At 49.1% G+C, this 20,331-nt stretch overlaps 1 protein-coding gene across 3 annotated transcripts in view; it reads left to right on the top strand.

Annotated features, from left to right (window-relative positions):
• LOC122364238 (cellular tumor antigen p53-like) overlaps nt 1-12,893 on the top strand; it is a 42,186-nt gene extending 29,293 nt beyond the window's left edge. For all 3 annotated transcript variants that reach the window (XM_043334437.1, XM_043334438.1, XM_043334439.1), the window contains 3 exons: nt 10,673-11,094; nt 11,485-11,658; nt 12,117-12,893. In XM_043334437.1, coding sequence (XP_043190372.1) covers nt 10,673-11,094; nt 11,485-11,658; nt 12,117-12,495 — 975 coding nt within the window. In that variant the 3' untranslated portion in view covers nt 12,496-12,893. The remainder of the gene's footprint in view (nt 1-10,672; nt 11,095-11,484; nt 11,659-12,116) is intronic.
• The last annotated feature ends 7,438 nt before the right edge of the window (nt 12,894-20,331 follow it).

The following is a 20,331-nucleotide window of genomic DNA, read 5'->3' as shown; positions in this document are numbered from 1 at the left end:
AGGTCCCAATACCTACGGGCTCTGAGACTATCGTCACCAGGGGACCCCACCGAGCGCAGCCTCCATAAGGTAGATGACCTTTTCCAATCAAACGGCTACCCACGGGCCACACTTCACAGAGCACGGCAGGAGGCCACCAAAACACATAACAGGACAGACACAGGCACACGAGGTCAGCACGATCAGGTTAGAGCAGGGATGCGGAGCCGTGGAAATTTCAGACGGCTCCGGCTCCGGCTCCGGCTCCGGAGAAAAAAATCGGCTCCGGCTCCGGCTCCGGCTCCGGGTGAAATGTCATGGCGGCTCCGGCTCCGGCTCCGGCTCCGAGTAAAATGATCCGGCTCCGGCGGCTCCGGCTCCGGCGGCTCCGGCTCCGGCTTCTACTCAGTACATCCCCTATGCGATCAATTAAATACGGGTGGAAGAAAAAAGGCGATAGGATTGGTACACGTTGCTTCTGTATTTGTATAACAAGGCTATTTTGAATACCAGATTGTTTTACGCCTTTTACCTACTGTCAAACCGAATTAGTAAATAATTGTTTCCTCTTAAGAAAAGGAGCCGTAGTCGCCCCCTTTTTGACGACTCCGGCTCCGGCTCCGGCTCCGGGCTATATTGTTTCACGGCTCCGGCTCCGGCTCCGGCTCCGGGCAAAATATGCCGGCTCCGGCGGCTCCGGCTCCGGCTCCGGCTCCGGCTCCGCATCCCTGGGTTAGAGCCTACAAAACCCCACTCGTTCTGCCATTCGTTGACGATAAATTGTGCCACATAGTGCAAGGCATCGTGAGGCGCAGTGAAATTGCCTTTCAGGTGGCCTGGAAAGGCGGCGAGACTGTCGGCCAGAAGCTGATTAAATCAGCCTTCAGTCCTCCTGCCTGTCCAGGTGGAGGTAGGCGCTGCAACACATGCTGTGCAGGGCTTGCAGGGAAGTGCCACTTCAAAAACACCATCTACAGGATTGATTGTTCTTTGTGCCCCGAGGGCCAGTCCTTTTACATCGGTGAAAGCAGACGCTCGATAAGGAAGCGATTCAATGAACACCTTGGAGACGCACGCAACAAACGCATAGACACACCGTTTGGCTCTCATCAAAACCAACACCTACACACCCCTCTGACATGCAACAACCTGAAACTGAGCATTCTGGCTCGCGCCAAGGATGGTCCCGACAGAAAAATAAAAGAGTCCATGTACATCAGAGACCAGAGACCTACACTTAACACCCAGACTACCTCGTGGCCGCTGACACGGCTGCAGCCTTAGAATGATATACATATATACTGTACGTGACACTTGTACATAGATGATATATGACTCATAGATATATGTAAATATATGTAAGCATTGTACATGCCACATCTATATATATGTTAATATTTTACAGATGTTTATGTCTATGTATGATAGACCTGTATATTTCTGTATAATATTTTCTCTGTATATATGTGTAGTATATTATATACATATATATGTATATGTTGTATAATCATAAAGAGAACATCATTCAAAATGTAAATGCGTCACAAACTTTTCTGGATACATATAGTCTGAAGTGTACATAATAACAATCACATGTGAATAATTGATGATATTATGTGTAATGTATGCAGTGCACATGTAGTCGATTATGTTTGTATGTAAAGCTATTGTTTATTGTACCTATATACGTGTATATTGTAAATACGTACACTGTATACATCATTGACCTAAAAAAGACTACACCTTTTTAGCCGCGATTTAAAACAGCTGAACTCCATTTTAAAAAAGCTGATCTGTGATTTAAAACTGTTGAACTTGGGTTTAAAACACATGACTTCCGTTTTAAAAGAATTGAATACGATTTTAAAACAACTGACGACGATTTTAAAACAGTTGAATTTATTTTTAAAAGAACTGAGCTGCATTTTAAAGTGTACTAAATATAGCATTATCCCATTCATTATTAATGCATCTTATCTAATACCTTGCCTTTTCTGTCGAAAGTGTAACTAATTTTTGTTTGCCGATGTGTTCTGATTGTTGCTTTTTGCAATGTTTTTAAAGATAAAAAATCCCACCGCATTTATTGCAAGGCTATTCAGATAACATTGTCAGTGGTTTCACTGCTTAACAGTCGTTAGCTAACATCGAAATTATTCGAAACAATGTACACATGTAACTTTGCATAGACAATCGTCATGCTTTTGTGACGCATCTATCTTTGCATATCTTCGGGCATGCTACATGCAACCGGTACACAGCATAGCTTATACACCCATGGATAGGTCCAAGAGAGCCATGCAGCCAGCGTAGTGCCTATGGACATGGTTGTAGCAGTTGAGGCAGCACACCGGCGTTATCGCTGTTATGGCTCTGTCAATGTGCTCCTCCAGGTAGCGGAGCCGGTGCTCAGTCTGCGAGAGCCCCTCGCCCGTGTTCAGCATGTCGCAGAAGGTGACGGCCATGGACCGTTTCATGGCCGCCTTGAACGCCGACCAACATTCTTCTATCGGGTTCAGGGGCGCGCTGTAGGGGGGCATTCGGATTATTTCAAGCCCCTCGAATTCGGCCTCAGAAGCCACCATTTCGATGCCGTTGTGGGCCGGGGCGTTGTCACACACCACGACGATGCTGTCCATGGGCTGATGGCACTGTCGGAGAGCTCGGCGCAGCCACTCCTGACAATCCAGTATCACAACGGATTTTTATCTTTAAAAACATTGCAAAAAGCAATAATCAGAACACATCGGCAAACAAAAATTAGTTACACCTTCCACAGAAAAGGCAAGGTATTAGATAAGGTTGCATGACAACACAATGCATTAATAATGAATGAGATAATGCTATATTTAGTACACTTTAAAATGCAGTTCAGTTCTTTTAAAAATAAATTCAACTGTTTTAAAATCGTCGTCAGTTGTTTTAAAATCGTATTCAATTCTTTTAAAACGGAAGTCATGTGTTTTAAACCCAAGTTCAACAGTTTTAAATCACAGATCAGCTTTTTTAAAATGGAGTTCAAATGTTTTAAATCGCGGCTAAAAAGGTGTAGACGCGCGACTCCCATTGGCCCGGCGCCCGGCCGGCCGTTCCTGTCTTGCGACACTAGCGCCACCACACGACTGGGGGCGTGAGTTAGCATCGTAATGCTAAGGCTATGGCGAAATATCAAACTTTGGATGCGGATGCTGATAAACCTGTTTGGGTTAGAACATTTTAACCTTCACAGATGCATTAAGTAGTCAATTATGTATGCTAGGGAACAACAAAACTTGATCGGCAACGTTACAGCCCCATGGAACAGGGCCGATCTCGAAGCCTTATTCCACGGTTTGGGAGGTGAACGACGGGCTTCAGGCGGTGCAGTATTTATTCTAAGTACGTTCTTTGGCAACCTGGGAACGTGCATCGCTGTCTGCTGTTGGGAGACCAGAACGAGACCAGAAAGCAGGAGATTCTGAAAGAAAGCCAGCCAGCTGACCGGCCACAGCGCTCAACTCCGCTCAACTCAAACAGCCATACATCGATACATACATCTACGCCGCGCTCCGTCGAGATACTAAGGTGTCCGGCAAATTCAAGTTAGATTAAAGAGGCGTTTCTCAGTAAGATCCAGTCACTTACACTGTCACACAGTGTCTGTAAACTAGTAAGCACATGCCAGGAACGAATCAGGCCAAGGCGATTCCCTTGACTTCACAATGAATTACATTTGTCAGTGTCAAAGACCGTCATCTAACAGAAAGCAGCTTCCCGGCTATCACCCACTTTTTCCCGGAATATTTCATGTCCTCAAAAAAAGAATAAAAGTACACGACACTGAAAATTGACACTAAATAAATTTTGGATGGCGGACATTTCACATTACTGCTACATCTCACGTACAATTTTTTCCAGACGAAAACTCACAAATTGGTGGATAAAGCGAAACAGCGAGTGAAATCACGTAAATATCAAAGATAGCGAAAACGACAAAACACCAACTATGCATACAAAAAAAATTAAATACCACCTACACTATTGAATGCACATACTCATATGGCACATATACTTACTGCCGCGCAAACAGCACCTGCTTGTGCAGATGATGCCTCACATGGGCACTGGCCATCCCGCTCAGAGTGATATAGCGGCCGTAGGCATGCAGCCGGACGCGCAGGTACCGGGCCACCACCTGCTTCAGCAGACTCACTGCGTGGCATCCACCTGCGCGAGGTTCAAACATGTGCTCCTGCACGCCAGGGAATAGCTCATGACTGCGCTCAGTCATAAACTGAGCGAGTACGGAGCACTGAATCCTCAGAGACAGGTTCTCCTGTCCCATTTCACCGCACCTTCTCAGCGCAGTCAGGTGCCGCTCTGATGACGCAATGATTGCGTACGTCGACGCCGATGGGACGAGAAGGCCCCCGTTGTCTCGAATTTCGACCAGCCTCATTACTTCGCGTGATGGCGGATCTTCCTCGTTACTGAGAAGTGCACCTATACACTCTCCACACTTCACCACGCTGCCCTCTATCAGCTTACGGCACACATAGCCAGCTATGTAGCCGACAGAGTCGTCCACAAACGCAGACCGGTTGCCGGGCGTCATGAGGACATGCTGCACTACCGCCGGCATCGGATCACCTGCACCGAGTGCCGAGCGCTGCCGTTGTGGGCGACGGATCTGCAGCAGACCGACCTCGTCGTCGTTGCCGTTGTCCTCGTCAGCTGGTGCCGTGCTGTTGCCGGTCGCAGATGGCGAGATGAAGTTGTGGAGAGCCAGTCTCCGCAGAGCGTGCTGCAGCTGCACCGCGTTTGGGTTATTGTTAAACCCACCCATGCGCCGGATACGGCTGAACAGCAGCTCCACGTGATCCTGGCTCATCTTGTAGGGCAGGACGTACGCGAAGCCCTCCTGCTCCAGGAGAGCCTCGCTGACGTCCAGGACGGACTGCGCGGCGAGGCAGAGGCCCAACACAGGAGTGGAGCGGCGCGTCTTCAGCACCGGCTCTCCGGATGCCGTCTGCAGCCGGAACAGTGTGGAGCTGAACTCCGCCAGGAACTGACGGCGGAGCCTGAAAAGGGTTGAATAAGTCAGGAACCCGAAAAAAAACGGGAGCTGGTTTAAACGACTCTAATTCCAGGCAGGAGTCAGAGTCGGTGATTTTTTCGATTCCGACTCCGGACAAATTAACTACCGACCACGACCCCGACGCCGCAGCCTTGATTTAAAGTACTAGCAGCTGATTTCGAACACCTTTGATGCAAAACAAATGTGAAACACTGACAAATAAGCAAGACAAGCAATTGGCACGATATGAATATTTCAGGGCATCGTGGCAAACAGGTTACTTCAAAGCTATATTCAGGCAAAAATGAGTCAATGCAAATGGTCTGATTATTGCTGGTTAATGTTGAAGCACAATGATAGCAACAAAAAAAATGTATCCATGGCTTTGAATCCATCGCTACTCACGGTAGGTTATTGGCGGTTACAGGAGCCTTGAAGCCCTTGCCATAGATGCTACTGCCGTTCAGGTAATCGAACGCCTGGTCGATCATCAGGATGAATCGGGCCGTAGCTTCAGCTCCAACGAACTGGTGATGGCCAGATTCTGCCATGTACAGCAGGGCATTGCCCACCGAGCTGCTGAACAGCTGAGCCGCGAGTTTTACCTTCATTTTGTTTTTCTTGTACTCGATGTGGAGGCGAGATAGCTTATTTGCAGCTCGGATGCCCTCCCTCTGTTGAAGAGCGTACAGCGCCTGTGAAAAAACAAACCAAAATTATTTTGATGAAGAACGTCGGCAGCCGGCCTGGCAGTCAGATTACTTCAATGCTACTGCCTACTGCTATATTAATGCAAAGCTGAGTGAAAGGTCTGGTCATTGCTGGTTAATGCTTAAGCACAATAAAAGCAAAAAAATGTAAATGACACTGTTGACAGCATCCTGATGGGTGGTTACTGGTTGTGTTATTGCTGATTATTGTTTAAGTACAACAACTACAAAATATACAAAAAAATATTCACTACAACATTATGCACAGTATACAAAAAAGCTGGGTAGTGGTTAAAATCAAATAAACCCATTACAGCAAGTCCGCTGATTAGCGTTAATGCTCACCTGTACATACTTCCAGGATATCTCTTCGCCATCCAGAAGCAGCATTTTCTGTTCACCGAACAGGTTCCGCAACAACTTCAACATGTGGACGACATCAAGGAGTATGTGTACCTTTTCTCCTGTAGCAGGGTGCAGGAAGAAGTTGTTCCTGATGGGAAGCTGGAGTTGTCCCGGCTGCATATTCTGAACGCCCAGGTGAGCGAACATCGTCATGTTGGCCTGGAGACCATCTGCCACAAGCGTCCTAGCCTTCAGACCTGCTGAGTTCAGGGCACGTAGGACGGTCTTGGTCAGCTCAGCCTGCGTCTCTCCCGTCAGGTGATCAGTTAAAAAGTACGCGACTGGGTGGCGCCACACCCCCTTCAACCCAACGGCCATGAACACCATGGCATTTGTGGCCAGTCTAGAGTCTTCCACATCACCTGCTCCCAGGTCGACATGGCCAACAAACTTGTCCTTGGGCTGGGAGTACACTTTTGCCTTTCGGATAGCCATCTCATCTACCATGAGGCAGCAGTTTGGGTCGATTTTCTTCGAGGCTACTTGAGAGGCCAGGGTCTGTAAGACCTCGTCGAGGACACCGACTTCGCATCCGACGCTCCTTGTCCACTCTTGCAGCGAGGTTACACCAGGAAGGGAGAAGTTCTTAGCGAGGAACTTGTACGCTCTGGGAGAGTAGTAATGTAGCGTGAGGCAGAGCTTTTTTATCTCCTCGGAATATCTTCGCCCACCACGCTTTTTGCGACCACCGTTCACTACTTCGTTGGCAAATAGCTCTGACACAATTGGATTTTCAAAGCGCGCACGGATGCTGTCCAACAGGTTAGCATCCATCACCTGGCTCTCCTTGAGTGCATCCAACGTGCTTTTCAGGCACTTCAGCCGCCTATCGCGTCTCTTCAGTTTTTGACGCAGCTTCTTTTTCTCATAGTTTAGCTGGCGAACCTTGGCCACCATCTTCTTCATTGGACTGTGGATGTGGCGCTCTGCCGCACTAGAGGAGTAGCTGTGGTCCAGCAGAGTCGGCTGGAGCTCTTGTACAGTGGGCTGCTGAGGCTCTTTGGAGGCAGTGGACTGTTCGACCTCCTCCGAGACAGTGGGCTGCGGGAGCTCCTCCACAACAGTGAACTGCACAGGCTCCTCTGAAACTGTGAGCAGCTGGACCTCCTCTGGGACCTCTTCTGAGGCAGCCTGCTGCTGTTGCGACTCTGATGGCCCGGACAGGCCGGACATATCTGTATTCCTAAGCAGTACCCGTCTCACTCGCTTGGCCTTGGGTGAAGACAAGCTGGCACCAGCTCGCTTCAGGGGACTTCTGCGTTCAGCTTGACCGCTTTTCCCTGGGAACACAAACCAAGATGGGATGGTTCCCTCACGAAGAACTCTGCGCTTATGGCTGGGACGAAAGTCATCTTCAGAGAAGTGATCACTGCAGAGCATGGCAGTCAGTGATGGCTTCCATGGCCTTCCGTGATCTCCTCGTCGCCGCACTGCAGCCATCCACTTTCTTAGCAGCTTTGGATCTTCATGAGGAAACCTGAAAGAAAAGAAAACTGTTTAAGCCTGATATCTGAAGTCTGTAGACATTACCTATCAAACAAAACTGACAACATGTCAGTAAAAATATATAATGGACATTATCGACACCAGGACATACAGCAACAATCAATACTTAGAACGTATTTTCTTTTATATTATTTATTCTCTTGATACTATAATTTGTCTCTCTGTATCAGATTAATATACTGGTGATGTTAATACGAAACACGTTTGTGTTAACAATACAGAGTAGGTAGATTGTAATGTTGTTTGTTATACTTTATATGCTATATTACAATTGCTCTTTTTAGTCAATCATTCCATTCAAGCTTAAGAAGCTTAATAAGAAACCAGAACAGATGGCAGCTGTAGGATAGGACAGATGGGTTTACTGTTGTAATACTGACACTGCCCAAGCTTTGATTTCCGTGATCAGGCTACAGCAGTTGAGCTTAGCCCATCTATGATGTTAGCCCATCTATGATGTAATGTCCTCAATATACCTAAGTCCTTTTCAGCCTCCTTATAGACAAAGCAGATAATGCAAACAAATAAAAGTTAGTAGGTAATCAATTTAGTTTTCACATTTTTATCCATAATAAATCATCAAAATATCACTTCTTGGACAGCAAGAAGCTAAAAAACAGTCTGAAAAACATGGCAGGGTTTGACATGATCTAACTGGGGCGGCTCTGAAAAAATATGGCATCATTCAGGGATTTCAGGCCAGTACCTACTCGAGATAGGGCAGAACACATGGAAAGCAGGGCAAGTGTGACATAGATCGGGTGACAAAGGTACAATTTTGGGTAGGCTAACAGATAACTGAGGGTAAACTGTCCTTTTGACAGGATCTGGGCTGCCCAGAGATAACTATCTCGTCAAGCCCACTGCCCAGGGCCACGGTTTTATGAGAGGCTACGCAGTAAGCACGCGTAGTTACATTTCCATGAATGATAAGAAAAAAATTAGATTTGCTTTTACTTCATATGACTATTCTTACCAAAACACACATTTCAATTCCCTGTAAAAAGCTTAAATCTTTCTGATGACGGATCACTGTGCTTGTAGGATCTTGTGATTTTTACGTGGTATTACTTTGCTGGTTAGGTATCACTTATCATTAACCACATCACTGCTTTTGCCTTTTCCTAACACAATATTGAATTTTGAAATAATGTGGATTCTCAACTGATGGCTATGAGTCTTTCAGGTTAGGTTTTTATGTGATTTGGGTTAATTGGATTTAGTTATCTCAAACTGTTTCCAGTGTAGAAAATTCCTCCTGATGGCAGCAATCAACAAGGTAAAAATAGCATTCTTGTTCAGAAATACATGAAATTATACTTAACGCATCTTAATCTATCATTCTCTTTCTCAACTCAACAGAATTAATAATTAGAAATATGTGTTTCAATTTATGCCGAAACGCAGCACGCCTGACGACAATAACGGCGCAGACCTATCTTTAAAAAGAAGATCCTTAAAAAGCTAATTCAGGCACATAAACTTACTTGTGGAACGACAAAACGGTGCCATGCCTGGGTTGACCTCCTTGCCTCTTCGTGCACCCGATCGCAGAACAACTTTTCGTCATTTCCGAGTTTTAGCAAGACCGCTCACCAACGGGAATACGACCAACAACGGTGAACGTTTGCCGCAGGCCGACGAATGCCCCCCTGTCAGAATGACCTTGAGTTTTACAGCGTTGCCGGGCGGCACGTTATGAAAAGTCTAAAAGTGTGTCTAGACTTCTAGAGGTCAATGGTATACATACATTCATATTGTACCTATTCAAACTTCGCCAAAAATGTCGGTCCCTTGCGAAGTGTAGCATGAGTTTGCTATTTATTCTGCAGTGTTCTTTGTTGTTCCATGTTTAAAACGTCTATGTTTTTCTGTAATTATCGCTGACGAAGCTCCAGGAGCGAAATATTCGATAACTTTAAATATAACCTTTTGGCTCCATTTCTGATTTATATTATGAGGTTACTGGTTATTCTTATCTTATTATGAAAAAAACTGTTCAAAAATGATGACGTCAAATTTTCAAACTCAATTTATGGCAATTCCAGACATCGTAGAACAAAACAAAGACCATCATTAGACTCCCCGTGACGAGCTGCATCGAATCGATACCCATTGTATGCAAAAATATCAACTTTTAAATTTGACCCAATTTGGCCTGACCTTGACCTGATCTTCACCAAAACGTGACCTAGGCTGTCCCCAAAGGCTGCCTAACCCACATAATCGCATTTGTCATGTAAAATGGACCATAAAACATGTATCACACGACACTTTCATATTGTGACCCCCGGTGACCTGACCTCGCTGTGACCTGACCTGGAAGGATCAGTGACCTCAGATAGCCAAGTTTTGTTTTGACGAACCATGTACCATCGATGGTTTTCAATAAATTACCAATTTACTCGATTTCACAACACATTTCTTGAAATGCCTGTGAGCGGTGAAAATCCGACCTTTGACCTGACCTGTGACGTCATCGGTTTGACCTAGGTTAATGAAATTTGGTCACAAGGTAGTACCCGGTTGGGGCTATCGAACGCCGTTTGAATTTTGAAAATCGGCCGGTAAATTTCCGAGATCTTAGTGGGGGGGGGGGCGAAACGCCCCCCCCCCCTACGGGTTTATTGTTTATTAGGCATTGTTAGGACCGGCGGGTGGTAGGGTCCGCCGGTAGCCCTACGGGGCGCGGGCTTCCGTGGCTCTTCCGTGGCTTTGCTTGATCCGCGCTGTGCTGGAAAGGGGCGTTTTTACGCCCCCCCCCCCCAGTTTTTTCGCGTTTTTGGTACATCTCTTCATGCATCTTTTCCGCACATATTGTGAAAATTTTAGACCCGGGTCGTTCAAGGTCAGGTCACCAGGTCACATAAAAAATAATAGTATAAGTAAAACTTTTACCAGAATCATGAAGGAGCTGTTTTTTTAGCGTGGCAGGGCATGTCGGAAGGCGGCGTCCATCGTCCGTCTGACCGTCCCCCTGAGGATCCGTCTCTGACTGTGGCTCCTCTGTCCTCAGTATGTGCTGCCGCACGCGCCGCCGCCGCAGCCGGTGCAGCCGGCCGGCGACCGGTTCGTGGAGTCTGCCGTGAACAACACGCTGCCGGCGCTGGAGCCGTGGCCGGGCCAGCACCGGTTCCGCGTGTCGGTGCGCACGCCGCCGCCGGCGCAGCACGGCCGCCAGCCGCCCTACGTGTTCGACAGGGAGACCAACAAGCTGTACGTCGACATGATCATCGCGGTGACGTTCGCGTTCCGCGTCGCCGAAGGCACGGACACGACGCGTCTGCGCGTGTCGGCGCTGCCCGTCTACCCGGACATGCACCACGTCAACACGCCGGTGCGCCGCTGTCCCACCCACCGGCTGCCCGAGCTCGAGTGCAACAACGGCGCCGGCAGCTTTATCGACCACGTCATTCGCGCCGAGCACGACGATGCTGTGTAAGTGTGCGGAAACTCGTGTTTCCGCTCTGGATCGGGGCATTTCATATTATCTTCTTTGAAGGCTTTGCAAGGTCAATATCTACCGTTTACACACTTTCTCTCACGAGTCTGGTAGTGTCCGATTCAATATTTTATTTTATTTACTTTTTTCTTTTGCTGCTCAATCCGTAGCCGTGTATTGATTGATAGTCCACATAAGCCCGCCGAGATTCTTTATTTGTTGTTAATGAAACGGCATTTTGAGTAGAGGAACATTTATAAACTGAGATACCGGTAGGCGTCATTGGTGTGTGTCTCTGTTGTGTGCCCCTGTTTTGTTCCCCTCTGTAAGCTCCGGTTGTGCGCTCCGGTTGTGTTCTGTATCTGACCAGCTGTGCTCCCCGACAGGTACCAGGAGGGAGGCACTACTAAGGAGCGTCGCAGTGTGGTGGTGCCGTACGAACGACCGCCGCCGGGCACCCTCGACTACCTGGTCTCCTACCGGTTCTGCTGCATGAACACCTGCGTGGGTGGCATCAATCGGCGCCGCCTGATGGTCCTGTTCACCCTGGAGGACTCGAGGTGAGCGGACGGTGTTCGCGACACCCCTACTGCTTGCGGGACAGCCCGACAGGCACTGAACCAGTGCTGTCTATCGGGAACAGGTGGAGATGGGGAGGTCTGTGGTTAATGTTGACGGTCAACGAGCATGTAACTAACATAAGGTAGCTTTTCGTTTTCCTATTGTAGGCCTAAGCATCGAATGATATGGCTTGTGCGACCTGAGCGGTCTGCTAAATTCTCAACTGGACTAACTAAAGTAGGTCAACTCGATGTTCCGCGTGGTGACCTGATTCACTTTGTCAGATTCCAGTCCTTTGGCGCCGCTTGTTCTTTCAGTGGCATATAGCGAGTCGCGACACGGTGTAATGTCTTTCAGACCACGCGAAGCGTTATCTGCGTTTGCTGACCAAACGTACACGGTCTGAATCTTACAGTTGACCAAAAACTGACTCATGTTCCCCCCGTTTTGCCGACAGCACCGGAGAGGCTTTGGGTCGGCAGTCTGTGGAGGTGAAGGTGTGTAAGTGCCCACACCGTGACGCGCGCACCGACCGGAGCCGCGCGCTGCCCAAGCAGCGCCGGCCGGCGTCCTCGCCCGACCCTCAGGAGCCGCCGGCGCGCCGTCCGTGTCCGGCCGGCCGCCTAGTCGTCGAGGTGGACGACATGATCGAATACGACCACCTGAAGGCCGTGCTGGCGTCGTTCCGCGCGGCGCGCCGCAGTCTGCTGAGAGCCCGCTCCACCAGTGACAGCGCCGCGCCCGCGCCGCCGGCCTCCGTCAGTAGCGATACGACCAGCAGCGAGCGGGATTCCCCTGCTGAGCGGCGCACGCTGTTCAAAACTGAGGCGCCCTGACTGAGCTGAGTGCGCCGTCTGATAGTGACGTTGGCCGAGGCGAGGAAGATGTCGCTACTTTGATCGCCGGTAGTTGACACTGCTGTCGCTACGACCGGCCCTTCATTGTCGTCGAAGGAAGGCGAACCGAGGCGATGAGCTGCTTGAGAGCTTGTTGCCATCGAGAGTCTTTCAGTGTATATAGCTGGTTTGGTCCTTTTGATTGGCTTACGCCCGGAGTGGTCCGTTTTGAACGCAGTGATACTCTGAGCTGGATGATAAGTGTTATTGATAAGTGTTATACGTGTCAACAACCATATTTGCTGTATGGATGTTTAATGGATCATTGTAACTAGCTAGCAGTACGTGTATGTGAGATTAACGCTACCACAGCTTCAAAAATATATGTGCTTTGAAGAGATGAATGGTTTAGGCGAATAAGCCGATTGTCCCGAGTCGACAGTTCCGCGAGCTTCTTCAGTTATTCAGTAAATGCCGTACATTTGTATCCGTTATGGCACAGTCAAGTGACTTCATGCGCTTTCCTCAGCATAGCAACATTACAATCAACATAACTACACTAACTATGGAGCATAATACAATGCTCAATTGACTGATGCGGCAATTCGTTAGTACAATGTTTCGGGTTTCCGATGAAATCTAGGCTACACACATCTAGGCTACCTCATTGTAACTGAAGCACTAACTATGGAGCATAATACAATGCTCAATTGACTGATGCAGCAATTCGTTAGTACAATGTTTCGGGTTTCCGATGAAATGTAGGCTACATAGTACATACATCTAGGCTACCTCATTGTAACTGAAGCACTAACTATGGAGCATAATACAATGCTCAATTGACTGATGCAGCAATTCGTTAGTACAATGTTTCGGGTTTCCGATGAAATCTAGGCTACATACATCTAGGCTACCTCAATGTAACTGAAGTTGGCACAGATTCAGCACAACACAGATTCAGTAGGTGGAAAAAATCACCCGGTAGGGGGAAACCTTTATGACCCGTTTTCCCTTAGAAATGACGTCACAAGGTTAAAAAACTACACCAATCGAAAGCTCTCGTTAACCCAGAGACAGCTGTGCAGTAAAATTTCACTTTTTCCCATAGGAAAGTTTTTACGGGAAAATCAAAATTTTGGGTAAATGGGGGGGGGGAGGCCCTCCTGATTTCGTTCAAAATCGGCACACAGGTGCCCCACCAACATACCAGCAACTTTCCCCAAAACGGTCCCGTTGCATTGACGTTTAAGGCCCGTAAAACCCCAAAAACTCGTAAAATATCAGTAAAACCGCCCTTGTACGGCCAAAAAAGGGGCGCTAGGGTACAGGGGCGCGGGAACTACTTTCCGACTGGGGGGGGGGGGGGCACACCATAATAGAGATCAACCTAGGGTACCCCCAAATCTAGTTTTCTCACCGGTTTTAGGCCACTTATTTTTCACCCCTCGGCTTTTTCAACAGAAAAAGAAAACATTTGCAAAAAAAAGTGTGGTAATCCGTCTCAAAGCTGTGGGGGCACCGCCCCCACGGCCCCAGAGTTGGGGGGGCAAGCTGCCCCCACTGCCCCCCCGGCTCCCGCGCCTATGCTAGGGTAAAAATGGGTGTCAAAACGAAAGCTCTCGTTTACCCAGACACAGTTGTGCAGTAAAATTTCACTTTTTGCCCACGGGAAAATCTTTACGGGAAAATCAAAATTTTGGGTCAATAGGGGCCAGGGGGTCCCTCACGATTTCGTTCAAAATCGGCAGCAGGTGCCCTACCATCACACGAGCAACTTTCCCCAAAACGGTCCCCGTTGTATTGACGTTTAAAGCCCGTAAAGCCCCAAAAACTCGTAAGATATCCGTAAAATCGCCCTTGTACGGCCAAAAAAGGGGCGCAAGGGTAAAAAAGGATATGAAACGAAAGCTCTCGTTTACCTAGACACAGCTGTGCAGCAAAATTTCACTTTTTCCCCAGAGGAAAGTTTTTACGGGAAAATCAAAATTTTGGGTCAATGGGCCGGGTTCCTCCCGATTTCGTTCAAAATCGGCACACAGGTGCCCCACCATCAGACGAGCAACTTTCCCCAAAACGGTTCCCGTTGCATTGACGTTTAAGGCCCGTAGAGCCCCCAAAACTCGTAAAATATCCGTAAAATCGCCCTTGTACGGCCAAAAAAGGGGCACTAGTGTAAAAAGGTATAATTGGACCGAAAGGGCCTAACCCAACATAACAAACAAATCAGAAATTATTATTTGTTCATGAACGTCCATGAATGTTCACGAACGGTTCGTGAACAGAGCATTGCTCGTGAATATGTGACCTTGAATGAAAAAATAAGGAATTCAATGACTTCCCGCCTCCTCGACAATGTTGAATGAAATCCTTTAAAATCGGAGGAGCCGGATAGTAAAAGGTCAAGCAATGCTGATGTAATTATGCTGAGTCCTCTGTCCTGTCCTCTGTCCTATCCTCTATCCTGTCCTCTGTACTGTCCTTTGCTCTGTCCTCTGTCATTCCTCTGTCCTGTCATCTGTCTTGTCCTATGTCATGTTGTCTGTCCGCTGTCCTCTGTCCTGTCCTGTCCAGTCGTCTGCCATCTGTCCTCTGTTCTGTCGTCTGTCCTGCCCTTTGTCCCATGTAAGACGCTGCAGTGACACTCTGTCCTGTGCTCTGTCCTGTCCTTTGTCCTGTCACCTGCCGTCCTCTGTCTTGTTGTCTGTCCGCTGTCCTCTCCAGTCCTTTCCTCTGTCCTGTTCTCTGTCCTCTCCTCTGTCCTCTGTCCCGTCTACAATCCTGATGTCTGTCCTCTGTCCTGTCCTGTCCTGTCTCCTGTCCGCCGTTTTCTCTCCTGTTCACGCCACTGCTCACAGGTGTGTGTGCGCAGCTGGGGACGGCTGGCTGACTACTGCCGATCAGGCGCTCCGACCCGCACTTGCTGGCGTTATACTGGAGTGACGTGTAGTTCATCCCACGGATGGCACCATCCCCGCCGTGATCCGAGCGCAGTTCTGACCTGAGATGACCTGGCCTGACCTGGTGTGACCTCGCTGCGTCCGAGCTGTGCCGATGCGATGTTTTGGTGGTCGGAGACGTCGAGAGAGCTGCGGCCGAGTCGCCGTCACCTGTATCCACTGCCAGAGGAGCCCGGCGCCGCGGGTGAGTGCATACGGTTCGTGTGAGTGTCAGTGTCAGTGAGGTGACTGTGTCAGTGATGTGAGTGTGTCAGTGTCAGTGACATGCCTGTGTCACTGATACGACCTTGTCATGGTTTGTGACACGTGGTAGTACGCAGTAGCAATATTATAACACGTGTCAGTGTCGATTATAGGTACGACCAGGGGGGCGACACGGCTATTCGCGCAATGTATTAATTTATGGGCCGCGCGGGGCCTCGCGATGACGCGGCTGGAGGCAACTGCTCAGCGCGCTAGGATACTTCTGGCGGGGCGGGGCGCTGAACGGTGTGCAATGAATGGGTTATGGTCGGGCCGACAGAGATGAGGTATTGAATTTGAATTGACATCAGCAATCGGGTGGGGAAGGAGAACGTTCCTAATCGAGCTTGGGTTGGGGAAAGCCTAAAATATCGCGATTGGCTCATAGCTCAGACAGGGCCGGGTGCCGTACCATGTGTTGTATACATATTTAGGCGGGCAGACAGAGATGAGTTATTGGATTTAAATTCACCTTACCATCGGTTTCTGGTGGGGTTTGAAAATGGTTTTAGTCAAGCTCGGAGTGGGGCAACCCACTGGCGGATCCAGGGGAAGGCATTTGGGGCAAATGTCTTCCCCCACATTGGCAGCGCCCGAAATCGCTTTTCGAGAATCAAAGAAAACTTCACAACTTTTCTGAGGAAATGTTGGTTAATCACACTGCACAGCAGTGCGCAAGGAATCGAAATCAGAGTTTTTTTTAAATTAATTCCGAGAAATCTTTTTGGGGTAAGCCCCCGCAGTGTCCAAGACCGCTTCCTGGATCCGCCAGTTGTGAATAAGTCACGGTCGATACCGAGCTTCGGCGGGACCAGGCGCTGTATACGTTGTTCTTTCAATGAAGAGGTGGACAGACACCTAGCCCCACATCCTACTGCTATGCCCGTGCTTCTGTGGGTGAAGCACTAAAGCATCACGGAATCCCACAGGACCTGCGAGTCGACGAGGTGGGCCGCTTTGGCCGCCGGGTACTGCAGCTCCCTGGAGTTGCCTGGGACCGATGGCAAAACAACAGCTCCGGCGGTGCCCCTATGGGCCGTAGTAATTAGCGAATTCCTGTAACGTAGAGATCATATCCTCAATAATCTCCATTACCATTTTATATTCCTAAACAGTATGACAGAACAATTATGCTTGCCTACGTTCAGGCATTACCTCTGATGGTCATACGTCCAGTACAACATGTGTTGTCTGTCAAACAACAATCGACGACGGGATCTCTTCTCATTATCTCTTAAGCCATCGGTTGTCAATTCACCCACCCCGTTTCCCTAAAAATAGACGGTCAGATTCGGCCTGGGTCCTTACGACCCTTCTAGATTCGCCAGAGACGGGATCGGATCGCCGTTATTGCACCCGTCTTAGTGTCTTTAATACTATGACAGCTTCGACCACGGACTTCGGACGGGGTGATCGTTCCACGAATGTACGAACCATCCAGGCCTAGAGTGCATCGAGGTTTAAAAGAATGCAGTCTGTAGATCAATAAACATAACAATGGTGGTATACAACCACATTAAAATATCTCCCCGGCTCCCGCAACGTTCCAACGCCCCTCCGTTATGCATTCGCCTTGTGTGTCCGCCGAGCCGGCTTGCCTCCAATGACGTCATCGGCCGGCCGGCGGCGTTCCAGGTCAAACGGCTGGTGTCCTTACCTGGAGTTCTATAGCCTTGGGTACGACTCGTGTCAGTATCAGTGATAACTGATAGGACCTGTGCCAGTGTCAGTGACACGACCCGTGTTACTGTCAATCGTTCAGCCCGTGTCAGTGCTAGCCGATTCAATCCATAACAGTACCGGTGACACTTGGTGGCATCATCGACATACATGGTAACACGTGATCGCGACGAGTGTCATAACAGTGACACTGAGACATCGGACCTCCTCGACTAGGGTCGGTTGGGTCAGTTGGTGCATGCGTCAGTGCCATCCTACTTTGATATTAGGAAGGAATCGGGACCAACGGATGGGCGACGGCCGTTGTGGGGTCATATGTTGCATCCCGTCCTGACCCAGCCGATACAAAGTGAACGGACCTTATGCCGCCCTCGGCAACACATTACAGGTAAACGTGTGCAATAGCAAGGTGTGCTGTAAGTGATGTCTGATGTGCACCGCGGTGACGGGTGAACGGGTAAACGCGCCGCCATACCACTTCGGGTGACTCATCATCCATCAAACAGGACACGCGGGGCCGCGATGTCGGGTCGGCCGGTTATCCTGATCACCTGCCTCGTCCAATACACGGTGCCGCCGCGGCATCGCGACTGAGAGCTGTTGGGGCCTACCAACTGAGGTGCAACGAAGAGAGAGAGGAGAGAGCGAGAGAGAGAGAGAGGGAGAATGAGAGAGGGGATAGAGGGAGAGAGAGAGAGCGAGAGAGAGAGAGAGAGAGAGAGAGAGAGAGAGAGAGAGAGAGAGAGAGAGAGAGAGAGAGAGAGAGAGAGAGAGAGAGAGAGAGAGAGAAAGAGGGAGGGGATAGGGAGAATGAGAGAGAGAGAGAGATCAGAGAGGGGGAGAGAGAAAGAGGGAGGGGAGAGAGGGAGAGGGAGAATGAGAGGGTCTCGGAGGGATTACAGAGATTGGATATTCAATGCGATTGAATGATTTAGGTAAGCATCACTTCAATGAAAGCAGATAAACGGAAGAGACTGATAAAGTAAGAGCAAGGGCTGAGGAACATGGATGGAAAACACGTAGCCAGGTATTACCTTGTTGTTTAGAAGCTCACATAATCTAAATTCCTCAATAGTTGGTCACATTCCGCCGTTCCTCAGTGGAATACCACTGGCTAACGAGCTTCCGGCGTAACGAACGCGATCGTTCGGTCGGCTGTGAGTCGGTCTGCCGGACGGTGCCCCTGAGCGGTCCCTCTGAGCAGAACGGTGTCCAAGTTGTCTCTGTGTGCGCGGCGCGCGCCGCCGCTCGGCGTCGTCACGGTGTGCGCGCTGCACGGCCGGCCGCCCCCGCCCCCGCCCCCGCCGCCGCCGCCCGGACGCGGTCGGCGCTCCCGGCCTTGTGACTCAGCCGCCCGGGCCGCGAGTTACCTAAGTGTGGAACTGTACGTCAATTATAGGGCTCTGATTGGTGACTATGGTCGAGGGATGACGCTTATAGCATGACGTCACTCACGTACTTGGACGGACCAACGGCGCAGCGCAGGCGCGCCGAGCCAATCCAGAGGCTCTCAAACTCCATTGTACATATCCTGTGCATTGAATCGCGAAACCTCGGCAAGTTCGCTTGAGTTTGGAAGCCCCTGCTGGAGAACTGGAGACGGCCGGTTTTATTCGCTGGACAGTGGACAGCGCAAACGGCGATTGACGGTGCCAAAAAGATGATAGGGAAAGGGAGTTGAGTATTGAATTATAAACCTGTGCTTGTGCATAGCTGAGTTGTAAATTGTAAAATGCTTAGGCTCCGAAGAGATGCAGTGTAGTTCAACCGAACCAGGGTGCCGAGTTATGTAAGCCATAAGGGTCGCAAGTCGTTCATTTCCAACCTTAAATGCAATAATGAAAATGTAAAGCACAATTTTACATTAACAATTCAGCGTGGTTGAGCACCTGCTCAATCAATTTCTTCTCTGCATAGTGCATTCGCCGCTGTGGTTCATTTTAAGACGCTGGGCTGCGCCGCCTTCAATTATTCCGAAACACCAGTGAATTCATTTGCTATCGTCACCTCACAATACGAATCGCGCAGGCAGTCATGAGCTAGGGGTCCGCCAAGCCTTGAGCGTGCTGCAGAGTACAGACTGGACCGCCGAGAATATAACATTCCCGTCTCCCTGGGCGAGCGGCGCATTGGAGGCGACGGAAACGGTGCTTCCGTTTTTTTTTTTTTTTTTTAGGGGGGGGAGGAGGATTCCCATGTTTGAAAATTATGTTCGGGAATAATGCCATGTGGAAAGCTTGTTGAGTTCAGGGCTGTCGAGAAGATGCAGATTTTCTCATTTGCTGGAAACGATACAACGCGGAGAAGACGCAAATGTTGCACATTTGAAGGGCCTATCTAATAGAAATCTAGGGACTTCGTGAATCATGCTCATTGACTGCGGTAGTTATTTGCCACTGGGTAGGTACCTACTAGGTACTAGTAAGGTACTCATTTATGAACAGAACGTTTCACTGCCACTCGCCAGAAATTCAATGAGCAGTTGCTAATCTTTAAACATTGGAGTGTACCTACTTAGCAGCTGCTTAAAAATGACGTCCTCCCTTTCAATGGTTTGCGCGAAGACAATGCCAGAATCAACCAATCAATACCAGAATTAATAGCGCAGCGAGTCGGATGTGCCCTCAATCCTCAATACACATAGCATAGCACACACTAAATGTAGGTAGGTACGCGCTCCTGTATGTACAGGAGGTATTTGAAGCGGACTTGATAGCTCATACACATTGAAGAAACACAATGCGCTAAAAATGAAACGCGATTAACTAGCTGCAGCAGAACTTTGGCGTCCGATGCCTCTTCGCCAAGTTAAGACCATACCAATGTCGACAAGTCTGCCACCGCGCCGGCACTAGCCGTGGTGTGACGTCATCCGGCCGGCTAGTCGACGTATATACAGTTCCACACTTCGGTAACTCGCGCCCGGGCCCGACGGTCTGTCGGCGGCGGTGGCCAG

The sequence above is a fragment of the Amphibalanus amphitrite genome, unplaced genomic scaffold, assembly GCF_019059575.1.
Source record: "Amphibalanus amphitrite isolate SeventyFive unplaced genomic scaffold, NRLGWU_Aamphi_draft 000663F_arrow, whole genome shotgun sequence".
Lineage (NCBI taxonomy): Eukaryota > Metazoa > Arthropoda > Thecostraca > Balanomorpha > Balanidae > Amphibalanus > Amphibalanus amphitrite.
The sequence above is the reverse complement of the archived record's forward strand: the minus strand, read 5'-3'. Positions and strand labels throughout refer to the sequence as shown.